At 39.8% G+C, this 26,300-nt stretch overlaps 1 protein-coding gene across 15 annotated transcripts in view; it reads left to right on the forward strand.

Annotated features, from left to right (window-relative positions):
* Window positions 1-26,300, forward strand: part of Afm (afamin) — a 74,095-nt gene that overhangs the window by 33,997 nt on the left and 13,798 nt on the right. For 13 of the 15 annotated variants that reach the window (XM_029568507.1, XM_029568512.1, XM_029568506.1 and 10 more), the window contains 8 exons: window positions 4,443-4,575; window positions 7,636-7,733; window positions 9,033-9,162; window positions 15,224-15,438; window positions 16,864-16,996; window positions 18,521-18,618; window positions 21,184-21,322; window positions 22,846-23,072. In XM_029568507.1, coding sequence (XP_029424367.1) covers window positions 4,443-4,575; window positions 7,636-7,733; window positions 9,033-9,162; window positions 15,224-15,438; window positions 16,864-16,996; window positions 18,521-18,618; window positions 21,184-21,322; window positions 22,846-23,072 — 1,173 coding nt within the window. The remainder of the gene's footprint in view (window positions 1-4,442; window positions 4,576-7,635; window positions 7,734-9,032; window positions 9,163-15,223; window positions 15,439-16,863; window positions 16,997-18,520; window positions 18,619-21,183; window positions 21,323-22,845; window positions 23,073-26,300) is intronic. The other 2 variants (XM_029568513.1, XM_029568520.1) reach the window with 2 other exon arrangements.

Genomic DNA, 26,300 nt, shown 5'->3' on the forward strand with positions numbered 1-26,300 from the left:
TATTCCAGGAAGGACACCAACCTAGCATAGCCCAGGCTTGGGCAAGGGGAGGAGAAATGATAGGCTAAGAAACAAATGAACATACTGGAGGTGGCCTTCGCCTTTGTGGCCTGGTCTGGACCACTTGTGTGTTGCTTTCTCACATACTAAAATAAACTTTGATTACTTTTGTGTTCTAGCTATGATCTAGAATCACAGAACTGTGACTGCTGTAGTGGCTGGGATCTGAGGGAATTCAGAAGGCAGTATATCTCCCCATCTACAACAAAATATCCAGGCAAATAGGCAGTCAGCTAGGCAGATCATAAAAAGCAGACTGGAGACAGAAAGCACTACCAGAACCTAGTACTGGGGAGATGCATCGGTGGACAGTAGGCAGGGCATCGACAGGCAGGGATATGGTGTCTGTTGTCGAAGCCAAGAAATAAGCAATCATTGCGGATTAAGCAGAGACCTGCCTTCAACTACAAAATAGCATATGATTCCAAGCAGAGGGGACAGCACTATAGTAGTGCCAAGCTCATAGTTTGGAATTCTAATTAGCATGAAATTGTGTCTGTTGAGAGTTAGGTACTAATAAGTACTTAGGGTTTAGAGCCAGGAAAGAACAAGAGCAAGACAACTGTAGCTTTCAAAGAACGCAGCTCTGTCTATCTTATTCAAGTCGGGCATAGGCATGGGGAATTAGGCAGATATCTGATTGCCAGGGCTAGAGTGCAGGAGCTTTGGTGACTTGGTATTGAATTTTTGACATGTAAGTCTAGATGAAGGGTAAATGAAGAGACTGGACAATATGGTGCTGAATACCTTAAATCTTTTAATTCACCCTTATAGGCCCAAAACTGCCCTCAGAGATTTCTGAAACTTCCAGAAGGAATTAAGTGGCTCCAGACATTTAGTAAGAAAAGACTAAGGGACTGTGTGCCAGGCAGGTTCTAAAACACCTGCCATTAAGGAACACTAGCTGTAATCCAAAGTATGAGAGCAGCTATTCCTTTATTAAAGGGCTACATAGACTGCTATGTACCACATAATAGAGGCAGTCAGTGCACTGAAAGCTGCTCTTGGGAACTTGGCCACCTGGCTGCCATGTTCCCAAATATAGCTGCAGTCCTGAATCAGGTGCCTCCTTTTGGATGCCTGTTTACAGGGACCTTCAGCAGATGCCTTCCCATGCTAAAACCTCTTTACTGGGAGACGAAAGGAGAAATCCTGGGTTTTCTCCTCTCTGATGCAGTACTGACTTAGGATGTTCCCACTCCCAGTCTCCTTCTCCCCTCTTCCCCATTGCTCCAGGCTTCATAAAACCACAGTAGCCTGACCCCAGGGCTCCCTCAGGAATGAGCTGATCCCATAAGCTGACTTTAAAAATTATTTTGTATGTGTTTATGTGTGGAGGGGCTGCACATGTCACAGCATGAATGTATAAGTCAGAGGACAACTTTGTGAGGCCAGTTCTCTCCTTCCCCTTACACATGTATTCTGGGCATTGAACTCTGGACACCAGGCTTTTGTAGCAAGCACCTTTACCTACTGAGACATCTTGTCAGCCCCTGGCTTGATTCTTCTGATTGTTGACTTGCCTGAGCCATGGGAAAGACAATGAAACAGAAGAGAGGTGGCTCCTTCTTTCCTTAGCTCTTCCTTTGCAGCCTAGTACATCATTAAAGGCGTAACTCTGAACTTCAGTGTTGGCTTCCAGGGCCTTACTTGGCTACTTTGGCATCTGGCAACTTGTTTTTTTTGTTTGTTTGTTTTGTTTTTTTCAGCTCAGCTCAAATCTTGGCAATTCTTACCCAGTGAGTAACTTGTGATTCTCAAATGCTTCTGCTACACATGTGGATCATGTGTTTTCAAAAGAGAGCCAAGAACTGTGCAAAGAAGCTAGTGGTTAAGCTTAGAAGTGAGGCATAACATACCCCTTCATGTTTTTAATATTTTTATTAATTTTTGATAATGCTGTACAATATATTTTGATCATATTCACCCCCACTCATATCCCTAACTCCTCCCAGATCCACCCCACCTTCCTACCTGCCCCAACGTTCTGTCATATTTTTATTTCTTTTAAATAACTCATCAAGTCAAATTTGTGCTACCCATATACTCCAGGGTATGGGACCAATCACTGGAGCATGATTGACATACCAGGGGGCCACACCCTTAAAGAAAACTGACTCTCCCTGGAAATCAACTCTCCACAGCTCCTCAGTTAGGGGAGAGGCTCGTGAACTCCTTTCCCCTCCATACTAGAGTGCTGACTGGCTTGATCTTGTGCAACTCCTTTTCAGGCAACCACAGCTGCTGTGAGTTGATGAGCGCAGTGGTCCTGTCATGCCCAGAAGACACTGTTTCACTCGGGTCCTCCATGACCTCTGGCTCTTTTGCCACCATTTCTGTGAAGATCTCTAAACCTTGTGAGGGAAGGGGAGGGTGTGATACAGCTGTCCTATTTGTGGGTGGGCACTCCATTAACCATTAACACTTATTCTCTCCATGTTGACTGTTTGTTAGTTAACTACTGTCCACCACACAAAGAAACTTCTCTGATGAAGTCTGAGAGCTGTACTAATCTATGGGTAGAGAGGTATGAATTTAAAGGGCAGTTTGATACTGTATCCATTTAGCAGAATAATAGTAGTAAGTTCACCCCTGGGGCCTGTGAGCTCCACGGCCATAAGTGCTTGGCTAGATTTATGGTACTTGACATGTATTTCCTCTTGTGGGTGAGCTTTAAATCTCATCATAAAGTGGTTGGTTACCCTTGTAACATTTGTGACAGTATTGTACCCATGGGCATAACTTACCATGCAGGTCATTACTATATTTCACAGCTGGGTAAGACTGTTGATGACTGCCTACTCCCAGTAGCCTGCATAGCCCCTTCTGGTACTATGAAAGCTAGTCAGGAGGAAGAGAGCTTCCTGGTCAGCACCAACTTGATTTCTTCATGTCCTGTGACCAATCTGTGTTGTGCCTTCAGCAATAGGGTCTTAACCATCAAGTTCTAGAGGACAATCAAGAGTAATGGCAATAGCTTATGCTATTTTGGGACTCTCAGGATGCTGTTGACCAACAACTCAAGGGGAGGTATTTATACCTGGTACTGAACTTTTTATTTGACAACCTGTGGCTTCTGGAATGAGCATAAACCCTTATGCATGGTGAGTCCAATTAAACTCTTTTGTATGAATTGTAGGTTTATAAAATAGTGGGCTTCTATATGGCTTTTTCTAACATCTTTAGTGTCAGTTTTCCCTCATCCACCCCTCCTCTGTTCTATCCTGATATCCCTCTCTCCACTTAAACGTTCCTTCCCATTATTCCCCTTTTCCCTTCCTATCACCTATGTCCATTCATGTTTTATTGATCAGAACTGCCAACTTAACATAGGGAGGCTGGAAAAATATTCTTCCTGCATACATAGGAACAGAAAATGACTTTGTATGAATATATAAGTTCAGTCTATAGTGATGACTTTTGTTGCATGCATATCCATGTGTGCAGTAGTAGTTTTGAACAAGCTCTAGAGATTATTATAAGGAAACATAGTTTCAGAGAATTTAGTAACAAACCAAAATACTGGATGACAGGTCTTAGGGGACAATTACATTGACTTTCTTAGTCTAGAAAGAACTTCTGAGTGGTATTGAGAGTCTTCTGACCACACACCAATACTTCCGTACTTAAGTCCCCTGCACCAATTGTACAATCCTGCACATGCAACACAGCATAGACATTGAACTTTCTACCTCTTACTCTCTATAAAAAGAAGTGGAGAGAGCTGGGCATGGTGGTGCACTCCTTTAATCCCAGCACCTGGGAGGCAGAGGCAAGTGAATCTCTATGAGATCAAGTCCAGCCTGGTCTACATAACAAGTTCCAGGCCACCTGAGGCTACAGGGAGACCCTGTCTCCAAAACCCCAAAATTCTGTTTATAACATATGTATTAAATATAATATTAAATAAGAAATAGAGATTGAAGAGATGACTCAGCAGTTAAGAGCACTGGTTATTCTTACAGAGGACCTGGATTAGGTTCTCAGCACTCACATAGCAGCTAACAACTAACTGCCCGTAACTCCAGTTCCAGAGGATCTGATGTCCTCTTCTGGCCTTCTCAGCAGTGCACACATGGGTGCCTTCATATACATGCAGGCAAAACACATAAATAAAAATAAATACATAAGTAAAAAAGATAAAAATAAGAAGGTGGGAGATATTTTTTTTATTACATTTTCCTCCACCTGCCATGGTCACTTCAATAATGTGTTCCCAGTAATCTGTTCATAGTGAGCATCTGATGCTTTAAACAAGGTACTACCTAATCCTGGTCACAAGAATTTCACAAAAATGAATGAACACTTCTTTTTAAAGGAAATGGTGTTAGCATATGTTCTTGGATTCCAAATCATACAACTATGTACATGTTGAATTACAGGTACAGTTATGAAACTTCTAGAAGACACCCATTCTTATATGGACCCACGATTTTGACCATGTCTGCTTGCTATGAAACAACTGTTCAGTCATGTTGCCAAGAAGAAAATAAGACTGAATGCCTGCAGATAAAGGTATTGTGTGTATATCTCCATTGTCAGTTAGAACCTTGCTACAGCAACTGTGGACCAGCAGCCGGCACCTGGCAGCTTGTTAGAAATGCAAAATCTGAAACTCTTCTCCATAGCTATTAAATAACTTTCATTAAAATAAAAGATGTTGGGGCTGGAGAGATGGTTCAGCAGTGAAGAACACCGGCTGTTCTTGCAGAAGACCCAGGTTCGAATCCCAGCACCCACATGGCAGCTAACAACTGTCCATAACTCTAGTTCCAGGGGATGTGACGGCCTCTTCTGTCCTCTGTGGGCATTGCATGACACGGTGCACTTACCTACATGCAGGCAATACACACAAACACATAAAATAAAAATAATAAATAAAATATTTTTTAAAAAAGATGCCAAGGTACATAGTCCTAAAATTTTAGAAGTTTAATCTAGTATAAACATTACTTCAAAACAAATATTTAAATATTGCAGTTATTGTTTCTTCATAACAAAATAAATTTTAGTCATGTAAAACAATGGTAGTTATTTTATTAGCGTAAACTTCTGTGGGTCAGAAATTGAAAAAGTAGCTTCCTGGGAATTTATGGTTCAAGAACTTTCATGTAATTACAGTCAGATAACTTCTGGGTCTAGGACTCAGAGGGAGCTGAAGCCCCTTGAGTACTGGTGCAAGATTTCTTTCTTCTTGTACAGTCTCAAGTGTGTGCATGTAATGTCTTTGCCTGGACTAGTTGGGCTGCTTCACAGCCTACAAGCCAGAGGGCAGTTGGGTTCACTTGCATGTAGCCCAAGGCTCCAAACAGGAGTCTTGTAGTGGATAAAGAGAAGGATGTGTGGCCATTTGTAATGTAGCCTCACAGGTCACTTGCCATGCTCTGTTCATTGAAACAATGCTAAGACTTCACCACTTTTAAAGGATACTTCATACACTTTATTTCTTAATGAGGTCATGAATACCAGAGTCTCCTTGTAAGAAGAACGTGGGATAGGAGATGGTACAGCTTTTTGTATCTCATTGGTTGGATGAAAACCAGTGATTAGTTCCAGGATAAAAGCATTTTTTTTTGTATGCTCATTAAAGTTTCTAAATATTTAAAAAGATTCTAAATATTGATATAATATAATCGTGTTTATTTTACTGACAGGGATACCAGGCAAAGTTTCTAAATGTCATGTTAGAAACTAATGCCAGTTTGATAATAATTCTGGTGAATATCTTAGTGTAAACACAGGTGTTTTTGCCTTCACTGATCTCAGGGAGAAGCTATCTCATTTTCTCTATGCCTCATTTAGGGCCTTGCTATGGCAACTATGGGTTATGGACCAGCAGAGTAGCTGAATTTTATCTCTTTCTCCTACTGAACCTCTCCTTGTAAATAAATTTTTTAAAAAAGAATGCATCTAAAAAGATTCTGCCAGAGGCTAAGTACTCTGTGATTGTAGCTACCTTTGCTAAAGCTGTTTGTGGATATTTCTTGCTTCCCCCTCCATTATGACCCTGGTGAATTCTGGCTCCTTCAGAAGCCTAATCTCCATTCCTAAGCAAAGCAATCATTTCTCTTTCATTTTGGCTTTATTTCCATTGAAGCCTGAAACCTGAGGCATGTATTTCTTTGCCCAGCATTTCCAAAAGAAGGCCCCCAACCCTGGGGTCAGTGTTGTGGGTAACTTGTACTTAATTTTTCTACCATTCAAAGTTTTCTTCATAGTAACTATCTTCAGCAGAAAATTTCCCTAAATGTGCAACATACCCCTGTGTTGTTAAATATAACCAGATGTAGTAAGACGCTAAGAGGTTTCCTCTCCTCTTCACTGTGATGTTCACAGTGTTGCTGTGATGTCTGTTCGTAGTGGCTCTCACTCTACACTCAGAGAAAATTACATAATCAGTTATATAAACTCCCATGATCAGAACATGGGATTATGACTTAAAGCATTAGAGACACTTATGAAAACAGATGTTTGTATTTCATTTGGGATGAGTGTAATATATAACAAAAAGGATAATAAAAAGAATTTATAATTATAACCTAGTATCAAGTAGTTTTTAATAATACTTATTAAGTAAAATTATTCTAATTATACAAGTTTTCTGGTTTGAATATCACCTTTATATACATTTTCTGATTTTTTTGAAATTTTCATTTTAATAAATAAGCAATATATAGTAAATACAATGTTTTAAATGAAGATATACAGCTATTCAGAAAATTTTAAGACTTGCTTATGCTGCTGTCATATAGAGATAATGATTTATATTTTCTTCTACTGATTTTTGTATTGAGATTATTTCATACATTATTATGATCACCCTTAGAGTTGTTGTTGCTGTTTTGGTTTTTGATAGGGTCTCGCTAGACCTACGTTGGTCTCACTCTCACAGAGATCTGCCTGCCTCTGCCTTTCGAGGGCTGGGATTAAAGGCATGCACCACCATACCTGGTGTCCTGAGAGAAAGTTTTAGCGATTTAAAGACACGTATTTTTAATTATAAATGTAAATATAAATTTTCTTAAAATAATACATCATTACACAACTGTCACTCTGCTCTTGAATCATCTTGTCTGCCTTCATAGTTTTCTCTCATAACAAAACATGGATAAACTTCTTTTTGTGTTTTATTTGGAAATACCTATTTGAGAAAATTTTAAAAATAGAAATTGAGGATTAAGGAGAATGAACGCTTGGAGGTGAAGAACTTAATACATATTATAGAATAGAAACATCTAATTTAGCTAAGTAGTTCAAGACATGTCCAACATGAAAGCATTAATAACTTGGATGAAGGAAAATGCAGCTGTTGGGCAATTTTTAGTTTATTCTGGTGGCTCTTTAGACTTTATGAGGTTAAATGACATGATCTCTGGTGAAGTGAGACACTATTTTTGCAAAAAAAAAAGCACCATGCAATGCCTTTGCATTTAGCCTCTCTTAAATCTGTCAGTGGGAGACATTCTAATTTGAGGAGATAAAAATGTTTTACTTTTCTTTCTTTTACTAATGATACAATCAAATTTTCTGTTACTACCATAATTCTTTGATGAGCTGTGTTTTTGTTGTTTACAGCTAGAACCCATCAGAAAATATATTAGAGAAATATCTGTGAGGCATCATCATTTATGTGAAATTGGGATTAAATTCAACCACAAGGTAGCAAAAGCAGTGTAAGTTATCTGGGCTTTGTTGCTGTTAGGTCAGCTGTTTTGACTAAACTGCTTTGAAGTCCTTTACCCATTATTTAACAATGTTTGTCAATACAAGCCTGAATTCTTTCTCTGTCTCTGTATACATGCTGCTTATCTGGTCACAAAAGGCACTTAGGGCTGTGAATGAAATCACACAGTTCTCAGCCATGCTGTCATATCCTGCCTCAATTTACCCATCTGTTCAAATCCCTCAATGCATGACAGATTTTGGACATTAAGATGCAGGGACTTAGGGCTGGAGACATGGTTCAGCAGTTAAGCAAATCTACTGCTCTTGTAGAAACTTGAGTTCAGTTCCCAACAGCCACATTAGACAGCTAACAACAGTCTGGGGCTCCTGCTTCAGGGTATCCAAAGCCCTCTTGTGGACTCTGGGCTCCTGAACTCACATGCGCACATTCCTACATTCATCTCCAAACCTCCCCCAGCCCACCCCCACATACGCACATAAATAAAGAATAAATCTTAAAAAAAAAAAAAAAAAAAAAGATGCAGGGATTTGACTGGGCATGGTGGCACATTGCCTGTAATTCCATCCTTTGGGAGGCTGATTCAGGAGGATCAAGAATTCAAGGTCATCCTAGGCTACATAGTGAGTTCAAGGCCAGCCTGGAGGATCTGTTATATGAGTATCTGTTTAATTGAAAAAATATGCAGAAACTTAATGAATCTTCCTTTATGGTAAAGGCTAGAGATGAAATATCCTCTTTTCTCTTGAACCATGTAGAATAGAAAGAACAAGTACTGCTTGCGTGGGTGGTGGAGATTTTAATGCATTCTCTCCAGGCTGACCTCTAAAAATACATGTCTTTCTTATATGGCCTTTTTCCCTAGTGTATATCACTGAGTGTTCTGGAAGCTCTATTTTCTTCAGACAGCTGGAACATTCTCACTATTTCCAGAGAAACTTCAGAGATTTTTTTTCTGTTTTTTTGACAGGGTCTCCTTGTAGCCCCAGCTGGCCTAGAACTTACAGAGATCTGCTTGCCTCTGCCTCTTGAGTGCTGGGATTAAAGGTGTATGCCACTATGTGGGGCTCTAACTCAGCTTTTTGAACAGATGCTTAAATGATGAAAATTACCATATTTGATGTTTTGAATTATTTGTTATTGAGATTTGATCTTTGTGTGGCTCTGGGTACTCTCAGTGAAGAAATAACACATTTATAATGTTCCCTCTTCACACTTATAAATGTATTTTATGTCTTTGGTTGCTTGAACAAAATACTGTTTAAAATGCACTTCTTTTTCTTTACAGAGAATTGGTTCTGCTCACGAAAAAACAACCTAAAGCTAATTTTTCTGAAATTTCCAAATTGACCACAGAGATTAAAAATCTGCATGAAACCTGCTGTGAAGGAAACACAGCAGCATGTGTACTGGGCAGGGTAGGACCCGCTCTTCTCTATTTGTCATTTTAAAACCATTTTTAATTAATTAAATTTATTCTTTGGCAGTTTCATACATGAATATAATTTATGCTGATTGCTATCATCTCCTCCCATCCCTGTCTACCCCTCCAACCCTATGAATCTTTTCCTCAAATTCATGCCATTTGTTTTATTTTTCAACCTCCTAGTTTAAGCAAGGCTGTCTGTGAGACTGTGGGATGGAAGCTATCCTTTGATAATAGGTAAACAATGAAGACTGTAGGCATGACTTCTACAATATGGACATGCTCTGTACAGATAGCTTTACTTAACTTTACAATCAAAAGAGAATCTTATCTAAGCTTGTTTATAATGTCGACAAGTTCGCTGAGCCTTGAGCTCCTTTTGTAACCTAAACATATAGATCATGACCCTTCCATGCCTTGGACCCAAAATAATATAATAATGTGTGTGTGTGTGTGTGTGTGTGTGTGTGTGTGTGTGTGTGTGTTTTACATGTTCAAGAAAGCTCTGTGACCAGTGCAGGCTATTCCTTGGAAACAAGGAAGATCTGAAGCTTATTCCACTTGTGTTGCAAAAAATAGAAGGGATTAAATTGATAATGTTTGTGGTTGTGTGCTTGCTGGTCTAGGTCAATAGGAATCAGAACAGGCAAAATTCTTCTCTGTTGAAGTTTGGTCTTTTGCCTCCCCATTTCATGCTAGATATACTCTCTCAATAAAAGAATGGATGCTAAAAGTCAGGCTGTTTTTATTCAGGCATAACTGTAATGTGGCATAGCATAGTAAACACCACAGAAGACAATAACGCCATGCTCCCAGAATCTACCAACAGCCTTTAGTATGGGGTAGGGCCCTATGAGCCCCTCCCCACCATGACTGACTGCTGACAAGGTCAGTCTTGTGTAGGCCTAGTACAAGTAACCACAGCTCTTGTGATTTTGTGATTGCAGCAGTTGTGTCTGCCTAGGGGCTGGCATTTTCTTGTTCTTATTTGCTGCAGCCTTCTCCACAGAGTTCCCTGAGCCTTAGAAGGGGTGGTGTCCATGTCTTACTTAGGGCTGAGCCTCAATCATTACTTATTCTCAGCATCTTGAAGACCTTCTCTTAAAATTCACCTTATCCTTTAAAAAGTTTAAAATTCTTTCTTAAAAAATTCTTTTATTTGTTTATTTTTATTTTATGCATATGAGAGCTTTGCCTGTGTATATGTAAATGCACACAATATCTGAAGAGGCCAGAAGGCGGCATTGGATCTCTCTGGAACTGGAGTTTCAGATGGTTATTAGCCACCATGTGGGTGCTGGGAACCAGAAACAAATCTGGATCTTCTGCAAGAACAGCCAGTGCTCTTAACCACTGAGTAGCTCTCCAATCCCAGTTTAAAATTCTTAAATAATGTTTCAGTGGTAAATAATGAAGCTAAAAAAGTAATGGTCATTTCTCATTACCAGAATATCATTTCCCGCCTCTCTGTCCCCAATTCATGAAACAACTTTCCTACCTTCTTTCTTCTCTTGTTTCCAATTGTTCCTTTACTCTTTAAGTTTTTAGAATTGGTCTATAACTTTCTTCCAAATTGGGAATATATTTCCTTCACCTTTGCTTCTTGCACAAGGCTTAGAGTTGCATCTGTGATCAGCCCCATGGGAAAGGAAAGCTATCAAGGACAAATGTGGTGTCAGGCACATAGAACATGAACACGCAGACAAAGACCTGCTCCATATCCAAATACAAACCCTCCAAATCCTGGGGAAGGAAGGAGCTGAAGCAGTTGAAGTCTCCTAAGCCTTACTAGGTCACAAGTCATGTTCTTACACATTCTGCAGTCTGAAAGTTGAATAATTCTCGTTATAACCAAAGAAAGAAATAAATGAAACAAAACAACAAATCCTAAAACAAAGGCAGGCTAACAGCATGATATCATGGGAAAATTCATGACTCCTTTGCAAAGACCCTTGCCCCCACAATTTTGGTCCCATCACATGACAGATTAGAAAATATGAATTGCAGTGGCAGTTTAAATAGGCAATCAGGAGAATCCTTTAGATTATAAATCTTCAAATTTCTGCTCTGCTGGGACAGAGGGTTGGGGACAGTGACTTTTGGAAGCCATTGCAATTGACACACCCCAGGTGAGTGTACCCATTCAGCTCTGACACTCAGGAATGGCAACAGCTGCCACTGCCCATTTCTAGAACTGTGATCAATGACAAGGTCACAACTAGGCTGTCCCATATACTTAGCGGTGCTGGCTCTATGAATTGAACCCAGGGCCTCATGCTTGTCAAGCAAGGGCTCTATGGCTCAGCCCCATGCCCCAGAGTGCTGGCTCTTAGGGTAGGCTGGCAGACCCTCTCCCATTGAAGATTAGATAAATTTGGTAGAAAAATAAAAGGAAATCTAGTTCTGGTAGAAACCACTCCAATTACAAAACAAAACAAAATTTCAAAAAGCCCTTAACACATAAACAATACCTATGTTCAATCAGTAACTCTAGAACTGCTTGAATTGCAGGGTGGACTGCTGCAATACTGCCAAAACAATTTGCACTTATCTAATTATATTGTCTAGATTTCATAAACAAGTTAAATAGCTGTAAATTGTTTTGGCAATCCTGTCTTGGTCAAAAGTGTAATGGAAACAGTTTTAGGGTTAATGACTTGCCAAAGATAGTGTTTATGTCTCAAAAGAGTTTTCAATCTGTTTTAGACAGCTTTTGTTTGTTTGACTTTATTTAAGATGGATTCTGAATACTGATATGTGAGTATTCTTTCCTTATCTTTGGATGATCATTTGAGTTCTGATTTTTAACTTATTAATTGATGAATTTTATAAAAAGATTTCTTGGGCTGGGGAGATGGCTTAGTGGATACTTACCAGCATACCAGTGTGAGGACAGATGTTCAAATCCCCAGAAGCCCAGAATGGGATGTTGGGACAGAAAAATCCCCCAGAAGCTTGCAGGCCAGCTAGCCTGGCTTACACAGTGGTGAATAACAGAGACCCTGCTTCAAACCAGGTGGATGGTGAGGACTGGCACCCAAGATTGTCCTCTGGTCTCTACATGTGCACGGTGACTCACCTGCATCTGTGCTCACACACATACAGTAATATGCATATACACACACACACCACACATGTATCACTTGCACACATAAAAAACAAAAGATTTCTTAAATTTTAACCACTTTGGGGCTAGAGAGATAGTTCAGTGATTAAGAGCACTGGCTGTTCTTACAGAGGACCCGGGTTCAAGTCCTAGCTCTCACATGGCAGCTAACAACTGTCCATAACTCCAGTTCCAAGGGATTCAACACCCTCTTCTGGCTTCTGTGGGTTTTGCATGACATGGGTGCACTTACATATATGTAGGCATAACACTCATTCATAAAATAAGAATAAAAAATTAATTAAAAATTAATTTTTAATCACCTTCACAATCTCATTTTACTATATCTCTGAACTTGAGATGTTTGTGTGTATATTTTCAGATTTTTTTCATTTGAACTATAACTGATTTTGCTATATATTTTATCAGATTTTGGTATTCCTTTATGCTAATTTCTAAAAAGTAAGTTTGATTTCTTTTCCTTTTGAAGTCACTACAATTTTTAAATTAGTTTTAGGGTATGTATTTTGGAAAGATTTGAACTTGTTCTTGAAACTGAGATTCAGGCTGGGAATGGTGGCATACATCTTTTTTTATATAGAACATTTTTAATTGAATTTTTGTGTATTTCATACAGAACAGTTCAATCACTCTTAATCATCTTTATACCCCTGTCCCTAGAGGCACTCTTCCATAGCCCCCTCAACCGGGGCCCATATACTCTGTCACTAAATGACCACGTATGCCAACCCAGAATACAAAAATGTCTGAAATGGCACACACCTTTAATCCCAGGAGAGACAGAGGCAGGTGGATCTCTGTGAGGTTGAGACCATCCTGGTCCACATAGCAAGTTCCAGTCTAGCTGGGGCTATAGGGAGACCCTGTCTCAAAAAAGCAAAACAAAAGAAAACAGAAACAAACAACAAAAAAACCCTCTGAGATTCAGGTGGCGATAGAGTGGCTTTTCCATCCCTGTGCTTGTTGTTCCCAAATTCTGTAACTCTGAATGTATCTACTTTCCAAAATGCAAAATTAATCCTCACAACACTTCTGTTCTGGGCAGCTGTCAGAGTGTTCAGGTTCTTGTGTCCCAGAGCAAAGAATTGTACCAGGGACACATGGTTAGAAATAGAAATAGAGACAGTTTATTAAGAAAGGAAAAGTACTCCTGAGAGTAGGAGTGGGTTAGTGAGCTAAGGGAAAAAGTTCTAAAAAGCATTGAGCCTCCAGGGGCATGCCCCTCAATAGCACATTTACTTGGCACCTGCTTCTCCCACATGTGTGTATCATGGGCTTTTCCTCATGCATGCTTTGTTCATTAGATAAAGGCAAGGTGAAAAGCGCTTCCTATCTTCTTTTGTTATCTTGATGTTTCAGTCTCCAGTCCCTACTCTCCAACCATAACCCTGCTCCAATAACTGGCTGCCTTTTAATGCTGAAGGCAAGGCCTGAAGCCTCAGGTAGAGAGTAAAGCCTGGGTCTTCCTTCCTGGAATTACTGCCTGAGGAGATTTGCCTTTCCTTCCTGACATGTCCTCCTGAGAGAGAAACTTGATTCTGCTGAGCCTCTGAGAACATGCTTGTTAGTTACCTAGAGCATGCACGTTTCTTTCACAGTCTCAAACTGACCCCATAATTTGGCTTCCACACACCACGCATAGATTTATACTTTTAAAATATTTCATTTATTATTTTTATTTATTTATGTGTATGAGTGTATTGTTTGTATGTAAATGCACACATGTCATGCAATGCCCTCAGAGGTCAGAAGAGGGCATCTGATTCCCCTGAAACTGGAGTTACAGATGGTTGGATGGTTGTTAGCTGGTATGTGGACACTGGGAATTGAATCCAGGTCTTCTGTAAGACCAGTGCTCTTAACCGCTGAGCCATCTCTCCAGTCTTGTAGATTTATATTTTTGTGATGTTCTTTCCTGAACTTTCAATTTATTCTTCTACTGCTTAGGGAAAATCTACCTGTAAATGCCTCAGATGCCTCAGTCTAAACTCTGAACACCTTAAGGAAACTCATTCGCTTCCTTTTTGAGCCACGTTTCTTGTCTGTTCCTGTCCCTGAACATTAATTTCAGCAAATTATGCTTCCCATGCTCCCCTCAAATTCCAGATTCTCCCCATTCCCTTTATTAAAATTGTTCCAGTTCTTGGCCAAAATCTGAGCCTCAACTGTTTTTCTCAACAACTTCCAAATGCCCTCTGCATGTACCATTTCCCAGCTATGTCAGGTATTCCTACTTCTAAGATTTTATATATATAATATATATAAACAAATACTTCTAGAACACCTTTCTTCTTCACTTATTTCAAATTAACTTCTAAGTTTCCATCATGATTCAGCTCATTAAAGGTCATCACTGTGACCTCCATCTCATTTGAACTGTCAATTTCTCTTTTTTCTTCCAAAGAACCTAACTTACACTGTTATATGATGATTTTAATTATTTCACTCCTCACATAGACTGTAAGTTCCTTATGTGCAGAGACTAGCTGATTCACACAGATATCCAGTTATTTGTGTATATAAGTAGATATATGAGTATAATAGTAATATAGAATATACTCAGTAATAGAGTTTGATGTGGTTCAGAGACAAATTGCTTCCCAGGTTGGGATCCTATAACAAGAACAATAGAAACAGTAAAACCCTTCAATTATACTTTTTAGACTACAGTTGGAAGCATTAATGCAATCTATTTTGTCATGTGTTCTTAATAGCTAAATAAAGCTTGAGACACTTAAGTAGAGTCAAATAAACATGTATTTCTTTTCTAAAATGAGTTACAATAAATAGCCCTTTGGATCTTTCAGTTTGCCTAGGATGAATTAGTATATGGTACTAAGTTTTCCTCTGGTTTTCTACTAATAAAAAGGAAAGAAATTCAGAATGAAGTAATCTAAGAATAACCACTCCCTTTCACGTTCCTTAGAGCCAGCTTATGAACTACACCTGCTCTCACCAGGCTATCTTATCGAGCAAGATTTCTCAGTGCTGTGAACAGCCAGAGCCATTCCGAGGGGAATGTATTATCAACTCGGAAAATGATGACAAACCTGACCTTTCATCTTTGCCACTCAGAAGGTTTACAGAAGACCCATCTGTATGCAAACAATTCACTGACAAGCAAGATGACTTTCTCCAAGAGTAATGCAGCTTTTTCTTAGTGACGCACTATATGATTATGAATTCATTGAGATGTTGTGAACCTGAATGCAACAGGGCCAGGGACAGAACTGGGAGGCCAAGGGCACACTAGGGCCAAGAGGAGATGCTTTGTGGAGTCTGAAGTTGTCAGTAGTTTTTCATTGTCACATGGGAATGTGGGTTCAGATGGTTGGAGCCACTGCATTAAAGATAAGCTAGAAATCCCTTTATTTTCAAATGTTGACTACCAATATAAGATTTTTTTTTTTTTTTAGAGATCACAGTGATAATCAAATGCTTACAAGCATTGCTCTGAGGGACTTAGAGGTGAATAAGAGGTTCAGAATAGTATACCTGGCTAGCAGTTTTATTCCAATTAATTTAATGCACACTATCAAATGCATACAAGAGTTAGACATTAAAGAGTTGGGTTGAATTAAATTTCATGGTCATTGTTGCATTTTGAAAGGAGACTCATGGTCTCTGAGTTTTAAATGCATGTTAATGAAATGCATGTTAATTTGTATACAGCAAACTGATTTTAATATATAATAGTAAGAAAATATCACTGTGTGATTAAAATGTTTCCAAAATCACTTTATGCAGTGAGAACTGAGTTTTCTTCAAGGTTAACTGACCTTACTTGCATTTCCAAAATTGTGTTTGATACTGGCTAATAAAAGTGAATACTGCTATCTGAATCAACCTTTATATAAACTTGAATTTGTAATGAAAACCTAACAGACCTGTGTTGACTAGACCTAGTGCACAGAACTGGGAGTTGGAGGAACCTGAGCTCCATTAGCTTTGACATGCATAAGCTGTGCAGGGAGATGGAGTCACTTGATTTCCCCAGGCAGTGGTATGCTAACTGTAAACTGAGGCAGTAGACAAGAAAACATCAAGGGTCTCATTATAATTCTGTGTTCTAAAAACAGTCTAGAATCATTTTATTTCTTTCTTGTGACCCAGATGAATTTGTAGTTTAGACATGGACTACTCACACTTTGAGGCTTATCTGGAAAAGAGGGGGAGATGGTGATTTACTACCTCAAAAGCACATTCAAAGAAAGTACTTTCTTTGGAAAAAAAAGCCCCAAAGCTAAGTGGGAAACACGTCTTCCTACACAAAAGCTTGAAATTGATCTCAAGTAAAAGTAACTAGAATCTGAGCCAGAAACTACTAACTAGCTGATAAATTTCAGGTTCAAGTCCTTGATCTGCCATTCACTAATATTAAATGTGTAATTTTATCGATTCCTTTCTTTATCTCAAAACATTACAATCAAGTCCCTCTAACAGCTTCTCAAGGGTTTCAAATGCCTTAAAGTCAGTTAAACTTTATGGTCATCGTTGCATTTTGAAAGGAAACTCAGGGTCTCTGGGCTTTAATCTTTGTTGTCCATCATGTTTTATTTGACACAGGTTTCTTTACGAATATTCAAGAAGACGCCCAGAGTTGGCAGTTCCAGTAATTTTAAGAGTGTATACAGCATATGAAAATTTATTGGAGAAGTGCTGCAAATTAGAAAACCCTTTGGAATGCCATAGCAGTGGGGTAAATTCCTGTGTTATTTTTGTAAGGTATTTCTTGTAAGTGACTGCAAACAGCAAAAATTACAGTGCTGTTAGCAGTGCCGTACTTTTATGAAATGATTTTTACATATCCCTACTAATTGCTAAGCCAAGGTCAAATCATCACACTTATGATGGTGACCTCTAGGCTTATAGGCTCTGTTTCCTGAAAGCTCTGCTGTCTCCTTTTTTAAGTTAATGCAGATTCCTGCTTGGCACAATAGCGTAGCAGCCAGTCTGTTTGGGTATGAGAGGCCCCACTTCAAGCAAACTTGGACATGTTTCACTTTCAAGACAGAAATCTGACCATAGCTCTTGTTATGCATTGTTATGAAAAAGCTGATATCCCTGCAAACTTCTTGACTGGTGATAGTTATCCCAGTATCACCAAGGCCTGGGTGTGTTTGGCTTTTGTTATTCTAATTGGACTGTGGGCAGGATTGAAAAGCCAGAACAAAGAGCAAGGCTTGTCTTTTCTTGTCTGGGGTCAAGTAGGCCATCTGGCATTTCTCTGTTAGCAGAAAAAAGGCTATACAAGGGTGCCTCAGTCTCCCGTAGGAGAGTACCCTCAAAACATCACTGTTAGGCTTCTAAGATAATCTTCACTGTAGCACCATGTAGGAGCATGGGTGTGCAGAGTTTACTAAGCAGCCTTATAACAGCATTATGGGATCTCTCAGTGAGGGGGAAGACAGCCAATGCTGCCGTTGTAAGTGCATTTTGTAGATAAGACTGAACTTCAGAAGGCTTAAACAGTTTGCCTAATGTTGCATAGGCAATAAAGACAGGAGTAAGAATAACATCCTAGACAACTACTTGCAACTGAAAGATTTTTCTCTATAACAAGCACTACTTGTTAGGATAAGGTTTGCTTACTTAACACATATCATCTGATGTGCTCTGACCAAAGAGTTAAGCCTGCAAGGGTACTAGTACTTTCTCACTGGAATCTACTCTCATGGTTAAAGCTCTTTGATTTGCCATTAGCCCTGAAAATCCCATTTAGTTCATTTCAATGTGTATTTGTGTCATGCTTTATATTCACAACTGCTATAGATTTTATTGAACCGTGACTTAACACACACCTATATTTCTATACCTACATACCTATGTTTACTTGTTTCCATTAATTATGAAATTTACAAGTGGGCACACATATAAGCACACACACACACACACACACACACACACACACGCACTGACCAATCAGATAAACCTTTAAACTCTCTCTACATTTCTCTTTTCAGCTTGATGAATGATTTGCCTTGTGCTTATAGAATTTGGCATTTAGGCCCACAGATGAGTTTATGTTGTGGTAAATATCTGTTTTGCTGTTTCATTATTCACTACAAAACATGAGTTTAGTGGTTTGTGAACTCACTAAATGAGTAAAACCCTGGGCTTAAGAAAATATTTATATTAAACTATTAGACAAAATGCTTTTGCAATCTCCTTCAACATATATTGTTGTCACCTTACGTAAACACTAATAATGTCTATTTTTCAGAAAGAGATATTCCGAGGAGTGGTACGTGAAAGCCATGACCGTGTAAAAACTCACTGTGATTTACATGAGAAATTGGGAGGCAGTAACTTCCATGACAGGTATGTGTCCAAGATATTGCTCAGATTTATTCTTGTTGGTGACTTGGTTAACTCCTGATGCTGAGAGTTGCTAAGAGGTTGCAGCAAACTTTACATATCTGAGATGAAAAAAAAAAATCACTTCAATAGTAACCTCACCCTCTGTGCTGATAAGACAGATGCTTACATAATGTTGGGAGCTTCCACCCTGCTTTCTCCAATGACATTAGCAACTGAACACAACATAAAAGAAAAGTAGTAAGACAAAGCTTCCATGGAAATGAGCCAGAATACCTTTCTGTGATTAGATGTATTGGGGATGCCACTGGGAAGTGAAACAGGTCAGGTCATCCTGAAATCTCATGCCTGTCTACTTACTTTGGGGCTTTACTTGTGACTTGGAATCAAAGTTTCAATAGACATCCAGGGTCCCTTTGTCTCTTACAAGTCAAGGTCATCAGGCAAATTTTGTATTTTTATAACCAAGTGTAGGGATAGATAACCTTGGTTATTTGCCAACATGCATGCCTCCTTGGGTATAAAGAGCCTAGAAAATCCTATTGTATAATCAAAGATTAAGTCATCAAAAAGTCAAAGCCACTTTAGAAATCTCAAAGGTCTTAATGTAATAATCTATTTAGAAGCATGATATTAAAGAAAGTTCAGTTTGATACAGTATCTCCTAACACTGAGCTTAAATTAAATGTCCAGAATAATGGATCACAAAGTATTCTGGCTCATTTAAGCAGAAGTTTTGGCTTGTTACTTTTCTTTTATGTTGTGCTCAGTTGCTAATGCCCAGTATAAAAATTAGATTTGTGGTTCTTAAATGTTAGATGCTATAAAATTCTTCAGAAGACATTAAAACACAGACCCCCCCCCCACACACACACCCAGAGCTTACGATCCAGTGAGCTGTGTTTCTAACAAGTACTTAAAGATGCTGAGACCAGTTCATTCTGATAGCCCTTGATTAGGGGTCTGCCTCATTGGATGCATTTCTACTATGATGCGTTAATTAATTCTAACAACTGCTGTCTTTAACACCTAGCTCCATAGTCTTTCTCTTTATGTCTTTATGTCTTTAGTCTTTCTCCTCATGTCTCTCAATTCCAACCATGACTCTCCTAATTCAGGTCAATTTCTCTTACTTAAATTGCCAGAATGGCCTTAGAATTCTTTCGTCCCTTGTTTTGCCTCACACTCATCCCCACGACTTTCTTTATAAAGAAACCATTGCCTTAAAACGATGTAAATCTGATTTTATATCCAAGTGCTGCCCCCCTCCAAACAAAACTGGTCAGTGACTTCCTAAATCCTTCCCTCCAATCCCACTGTCCTTCACCAGGCTCATTCAGAGGCATTGTCATTTCTCCCACAGAAGTCCTTGCCTGTGAATGGCTTGCATGGTTTCTCTGGGATGGGAAGAGATGTCATCTTTAATGCACAATTATGGAAATATAATTTTTAAAAAATCTGCCAAGGTAGTAAAGAAACAAATTAGTTTTTTTTAAATTAATGAACATTAAACTAGAATGTGATGCAGGATGTCTGCTAAGAGAGTGCAAATGTAAAGATCATACTGTCTGAACACAAGTAGACACAACCATTATACACGATAACTAATGAACCCATTCTGGACAACAACTAGTCTGCAAGAGCATTTGACAATTCAGTTCCACCTGTCATACATAGTTCATGCTAGCTTTACCTGGTCATTTACCTTATTTGTGTTAACGACGTAGTTGTATCCAGAGACTAAAAATAACACCCCACACCAAACAGCAACAACAGTAACAAAAGCCCATACATCTTTAAGCAAGGAGATATTTCTGTAACTTGGAACAAGGTTCTTTCTCTAAGTTACGTTCTTATCTTCCTATAGAACCTTGGAGAAAGGGGAGTTACCTGTGTCCCTAGCTCCTGGGCCCTCAAAAAGGTATTTCTGGATCATAAAGTTGGTAAAAAGGAATATCTATTTTTTTTAAAAAAAATGTATGCACTGCAAAGAGAAGAGAATGCTTATGATGTTTTCTTGAAGAAATGCTCTAAGAAATATGGAGGGAAAGGTCATTCCTTTTCTTATTTTCAACAGGAGAGTTAAGCCTCTTGTTTTTAATCCCATACTTAACCTCATAGTACCTGTAGCACTCTGTACTGTCCACACATAGCTCTCTTCTGCCTCACTCACTAGGGTGTGTGGCCCTGGAGAACAGGAGTCACTTCCTCATGGATGCCGTAGCTCCTATTACACACATGGCAGATCCATAGAAACTTTGTGGCTGTTTATTTCAAGCTTTTTACTTGGGTCTGATTTTTCAACCACCCTGTTCAGTTGTTACAGTATCCCTGATAAGTCCAATAAAGATGGGTTACAGTGGATCAGGGCATGAGTGGGTGATAATGCCAGGTGTATCCAGTTAATCACTGAGGCATCAGGACAAGACTGGAAGGCTATAACAAAGCCTAGTTGAAAGCCTTGTTCCTCCTACATCAGAGATGATGTTGGCTACTGTGGGCAACTCTGTAGAACTGGTATTTGGACATGCACCCATTGTCAAGAATAAGAAGAAATTATTCTTTCAGGCTCATAGTCCTTTATACTAAGAAAGCTCCACAACTGTCTGCACAAGAGTTGGTGGTGCTCACGAGGAAGATGGCTGCTGCTGCGAGCAGATGCTGCCCTCTAAGGGATGAGCAGCAGTTTGCCTGCATCGAGGACTCGGTAAGCATACCAGTGACTGCTCTGCCCACTCTGGAAGTTCTGCTCTCCAGTCCCCAGCAACGAACCGTACTTCTGAGGACACATTTATAAGCCGTCAACGGGGGCTAATAATTCCCAGGAGAAAGTCTTGCAGGGCAGCCTATGCTAACTGCAGGGGAAGACTGCAGCCTCCTGACTTGTGGCTGTTAGATTCACCAGGCTTTTCCCTGGATCACATCACAGGGTCTACAGCTTGAGTTTCAAGTTGACAAAATTGATTTTGCCAGCAATTTTAAAGCTACTGTTGATTTTAGACTGTTGCTGGTGGCACTCCTGAGTGTTTGATGTGTTAGAACCTGAGTGTGCTCGCTCATTCACAAGGAACAACAGTGGCAGGGATGACTGGATGCACTTAAAAAGGCTGTTAGTGGAAATGAGATGGAAGGAAGGCAGGGACGGCCTTGAGCGACATCTCCTTCAGGGTATCATGAAGTACAGTAAGTCATTCCTTCCTTACCATGGAGACTGTCCCTGGACAACAGGAGCTCAAACCTCAGAAATTTAGCATCTAGGTCTGTCAAGGAGCATGGGCTACACACTGCTGAGTTCTTGTTGGTGATAGTTTCCTTTGCCCTATGCAGATCACATCCTTTAATGCTGACTGGGTCTTTCCTCTAATAAAACATAGTTATCTGAGTTATAAATTGAAAAGTTATTATCTAGCTATGCCTTCCTTTTTAAACTTTTAAACCTTTTATTACGGAACCATGCCTACCACAGGGAACTCATTTGATTAGATGCATTTATTCCTAAAGCCTTGCTTTGAGGAAAATCTTGGTTACTTTGAAAGTGGTTATAAAATTGTATATTAAATGTTGGTGTTGACTGGTTTGAATTACTTCATCCTCATATACATAAGTGATGAGGTTTTGGGTGGTCAGTGTACCCACAGAAGCACACATACAGGCTTGTGGACAGCGTTAGGGCACCTAGGCACAAAACTGCAAGCAAGTCAGGATGACAGCTCTAAAGGGGGATGAGAAAATAAGGGAGATAGCTGGAAGAAGATCCAAGGGTTTCTCTCATTATTCATTCAGCAAACATAGAGCATTACCACACCAGTTGTGCAGTTGGTTGCAGGGGTTCAGTTATAAAATATTGGAAGACATTGGGTTCAAGCTTCTTAAGAACGGCCACAACCAGCTGTACATTTGAGCCACATAGGTAGTAGGGTTGGGTTGAGGCTTGATGCTGAATTCATGGTGTTGGGGGGTGGGTCTAAAGAGTTATCGTTTCAAGTTGAGGTTGGTCTATCAGCTAACGGAGGAAGAAACCCAGAGACGGGTTGAAGTGCACCTCAGCCTGAAGGTACAGGCAGAGGGGCACAGGCTGGAACTCAGTCTATAGTTGGCCTTCTGTTTGTCCCAAAAGTGAAATCTTGGTAGCGCTAGAAGAAACTGGAATTTGAGAATGTGTAAATATAATTTCATTTTCTATAAAGAAGTGAACATAACATGACTTATTTGAATTCTCTTCTGGGAAAGGCAAAACTAATTCTTGGAGCTTTGTGCAGAAGACATAGCGCCGAGCCTGTCAATGCCAGAGTAGGCCACTGCTGCGAAGACTCCTATGCCCTCAGGAAGCCATGCTTTGATGATCTGCAGGTCGATGCAACTTACATTTCTCCACCTTTATCTTGTGATCAAGTCATCAGCCTTAAAGAAGAGTGGTGCAGAGCTCAGGAGGAGGAGCTCCAAATTGAAAAGCAAAAGTAAGAATGTGTTCACTTCAGTTTTTGCTACTAACAAGAGGCCTGAGATAAAGAAATTTTAGTTAGCTGTGAATATGTGAATATTCACTATTTGCATAGCGAATACAGCAACTACATGTTCCATTGGCGATCAAGTGGAATTAAACATGTTATGCAAATTAGAAAGTATAGCTACAATGGTTTCTACCCATTTGATTAATGAGAATGAAGCAAATTTATCAGAAAATACTGGAGAATGCATTAATATGTTTTCTCCAAATTGTGAACTTTGGAATATTAGTTTTATAAGGTGTTCTGTGCAAAAAGCATTCTGTTAAATGAATTTGCAGATAATTTATTTGCTTTCTCTTCTAGGAAAGTAATGTTTCACACTAATAATAGAAGTTAGATAAATCTTGCAATAAAGTCATCTGTTTAGTTTGTTCTTATTAAGAATCACTGAGAGGCCGGCAAGATGCCTCAGTGGGCAGAGGTGTTTGTGTGCTAATTCAGTCCCTGGATTCTATAAGAGGCAGGAAGTACTGATTCCCAAGAGTGGTCCTCTGACCTCCACACGTGTACTGTTGCATGATATGGGAAAGGAATGATGAATTTTGTTTTATCAAGGAATTTTCCTTTTCAGACATAGAACAGCATGCAAAGCTAAAAACAGATATTATCAACCTAAGCCCACGGGTTGTTTGCAATATATACTGTGGATAATTTATTGCTTTCAGCAATATTTTTGCAACACACACACACACACACACACACACACACACACACACACAGAATTATTCTGGGCCAAAGGCAAGGAAGGCTCATGAGGAAAAAATAGGGAACATAGTTTAACATTAAAGCTATGTGTTTAGCTTAGCTTGTAAAAGTTGATTACATGGGGAGCCCAAGGCCTAGTAAAAACTGTTTACATTGTTTTCCTAGAGGCTAGCTGGATTTTATTAAGTTGATTGCATAGTAGGAAGGTAGATTGAACAGTGTTAAATGATCTCAAAACATAAGAGTAACTTTGATCACAAGGTTAGATAAGACAGCAGGTATTCCCAGAAAAGTCATTCCCACAATGCCCAAGCAAAAATAGCTTTGGAGGAAGCCTTGGAGGAAGCTGTGCCCTAGGGAGAATCATGGTTTGTACAGATGTACAGAGGAAGAAAGAGAAGTTCAGAAAAGAGGCTATGAATAAGGGGAATTTTCCAAGAGAAAAGTCCAAGTTACAGGAGAGACAGAGGAAGAGTCAGGGAGAGCAGGGAGCTGGGTCATATTAGGGAAGCAGAAGGCATCAGTATGAAGGGGAGTATGAAGGATGACCTCGGGGCTTAGGCTGCAACCCTATGATGGGTGAATGAGCCGGGATGGGCATGGCCTTGCAGGGAGCACATGCAGCTCATCCTAGGGAAGCTGGTATTCCGCTGGCTACTGAGGACACAGCTGGCTGAGATCCTCCTTTGGGTTCTCTGTCCTACATACACTGATGATGTGGATGGAACTCTTTTATTATTATTATTATTTTAATTTTATGTGTATGCGTGTATTGCCTGCATGTAGGTAAGTGCACCCGTGTCGTGCAATGCCCATGGAGGTCAGAAGAGGCTGTCTGATTCCCTGGGACTGGAGTTACAGACAGTTGTTAGCTGCCATGTGGGTGCTTGGATTCGAACCCGGGTCTTCTGCAAGAACAGCCAGTGTTCTTCACTGCTGAGCCATCTCTCCAGCCCTGTGGATGGAACTCTTACAAGGTCTTATAGAAGAATTTATTTATTTATTTTTTTTTGCATCCACCAACATAAAAACCTCTTTGAAAGCAGCACCAGTCATCCGGCTACTGCCACCCTATTACTGAACCTAGAATGAAGACACTCCCATGGGCCGGTGGTCTCCCTTGGAATGAATTCGACAGGTGACAGAGGCAATATAAGAGGACCCTGTTGGGGGGGGGTGTCTACCAAGGATGGCTAATCTAGAAAAAAATGCCAAAGGATCTGGGTTTCTTGGACCAGTAGGATTCACTATGTGCCCTTTAACTCTCAAAGGTAATTCCCTCACAATGCCCACCTACCCCTCCTTGCACAGACCTGTTCCAATTTGCCTGGGAAGTAGGCCCTGGTCTTCACTGCTCCTCCTCCAAGAGCATCAGGAACAGCAGCCAATTACTGATGAATTTATGTACTCTAAGACTCTCTCTATCTAAATAATATTAGTTCAATATCATTTTGCCACATGAGGCAAAGTTTTGGTACCTTGAACATGTTCTCACAGTCAGCAAGTACAAGGCTGTTGCTTTTTCTGTCTTATCCTAGTACTTGTAGTTCACAAACAAGTTGACCTTTCAAGTCTTATCATTTCAAGGTGAAACTAGAGTTGGTAGACTAAATACTGGAGCTTTCTATTAAGCACGAAAGACTCTTGTAACATTGAGCTTGTGAGCTCAGTCCAGGCCTGAGGGGAGAACATAAGAAAGAAATCATTTTCCCTTCTAGAAAGTAGGGTTTCCTGCCTTTTAAGGAACTTCTCTGGGCACAGTTAGGTACCACTTTATAATGTCACTTCATCAAATCCTTTTTGCAAATTTATGAGGTAGGGAATATTATCACACCATTTCAATTTTGAAGATGCTAAGGATGAGAAGCACAGGAAGATTTGCTCTGAGATCAAACCACAGGTGAACAGGTGCACAAAACAGAAGCTGAGGTCATGTGAAAGTACTGAAGAGTAAGAGATAAAAAGGAAACAGAAGGCAGAGCTGGTGCGCTCGCCTTTAATCCCAGCACACGGGAGGCCAAGGAAGATGGAGCTCTGTGAGTTCAAGGCCAGTCTGGTCTACATAGTGAGTTCCAGAACAGCTAGGGCTACAGGGACACCCTGTCAAAAAGTCCAATAGCAAGTCCAATAAACTCCTTAAGATTCTTCAAAAAGAAAGAAAGAAAGAAACAGAAGTCAGGCCTGGTGGCACAGGATTTGGAATCCTAACTACTTAGGAAGAGTGCCACAAGGTCTAAGCCAGCCTGGGTTACACAGTAAATCTGAGGTCAACCTGACCTGGTAGTGAGATGCTCTCAAAATTTAAAAAAGGGAAAAAGAGCCGGGTGTAGTGATGCACACCTTTAATCCCAGCACTCCAGAGGCAGAGGCAGAGGCAGGTGGATCTCTGTGAGTTCAAGACCAGCCTGGTCTACATAGTGAGTTCCAGGCCAGCTGGGGCTATAGGGAGACCTTGTCTTAAAAAGACCAAAA

This window comes from Nannospalax galili, unplaced genomic scaffold (assembly GCF_000622305.1).
Source record: "Nannospalax galili isolate Female #2095 unplaced genomic scaffold, S.galili_v1.0 scaffold800, whole genome shotgun sequence".
Taxonomy (NCBI): Eukaryota; Metazoa; Chordata; class Mammalia; order Rodentia; family Spalacidae; genus Nannospalax; species Nannospalax galili.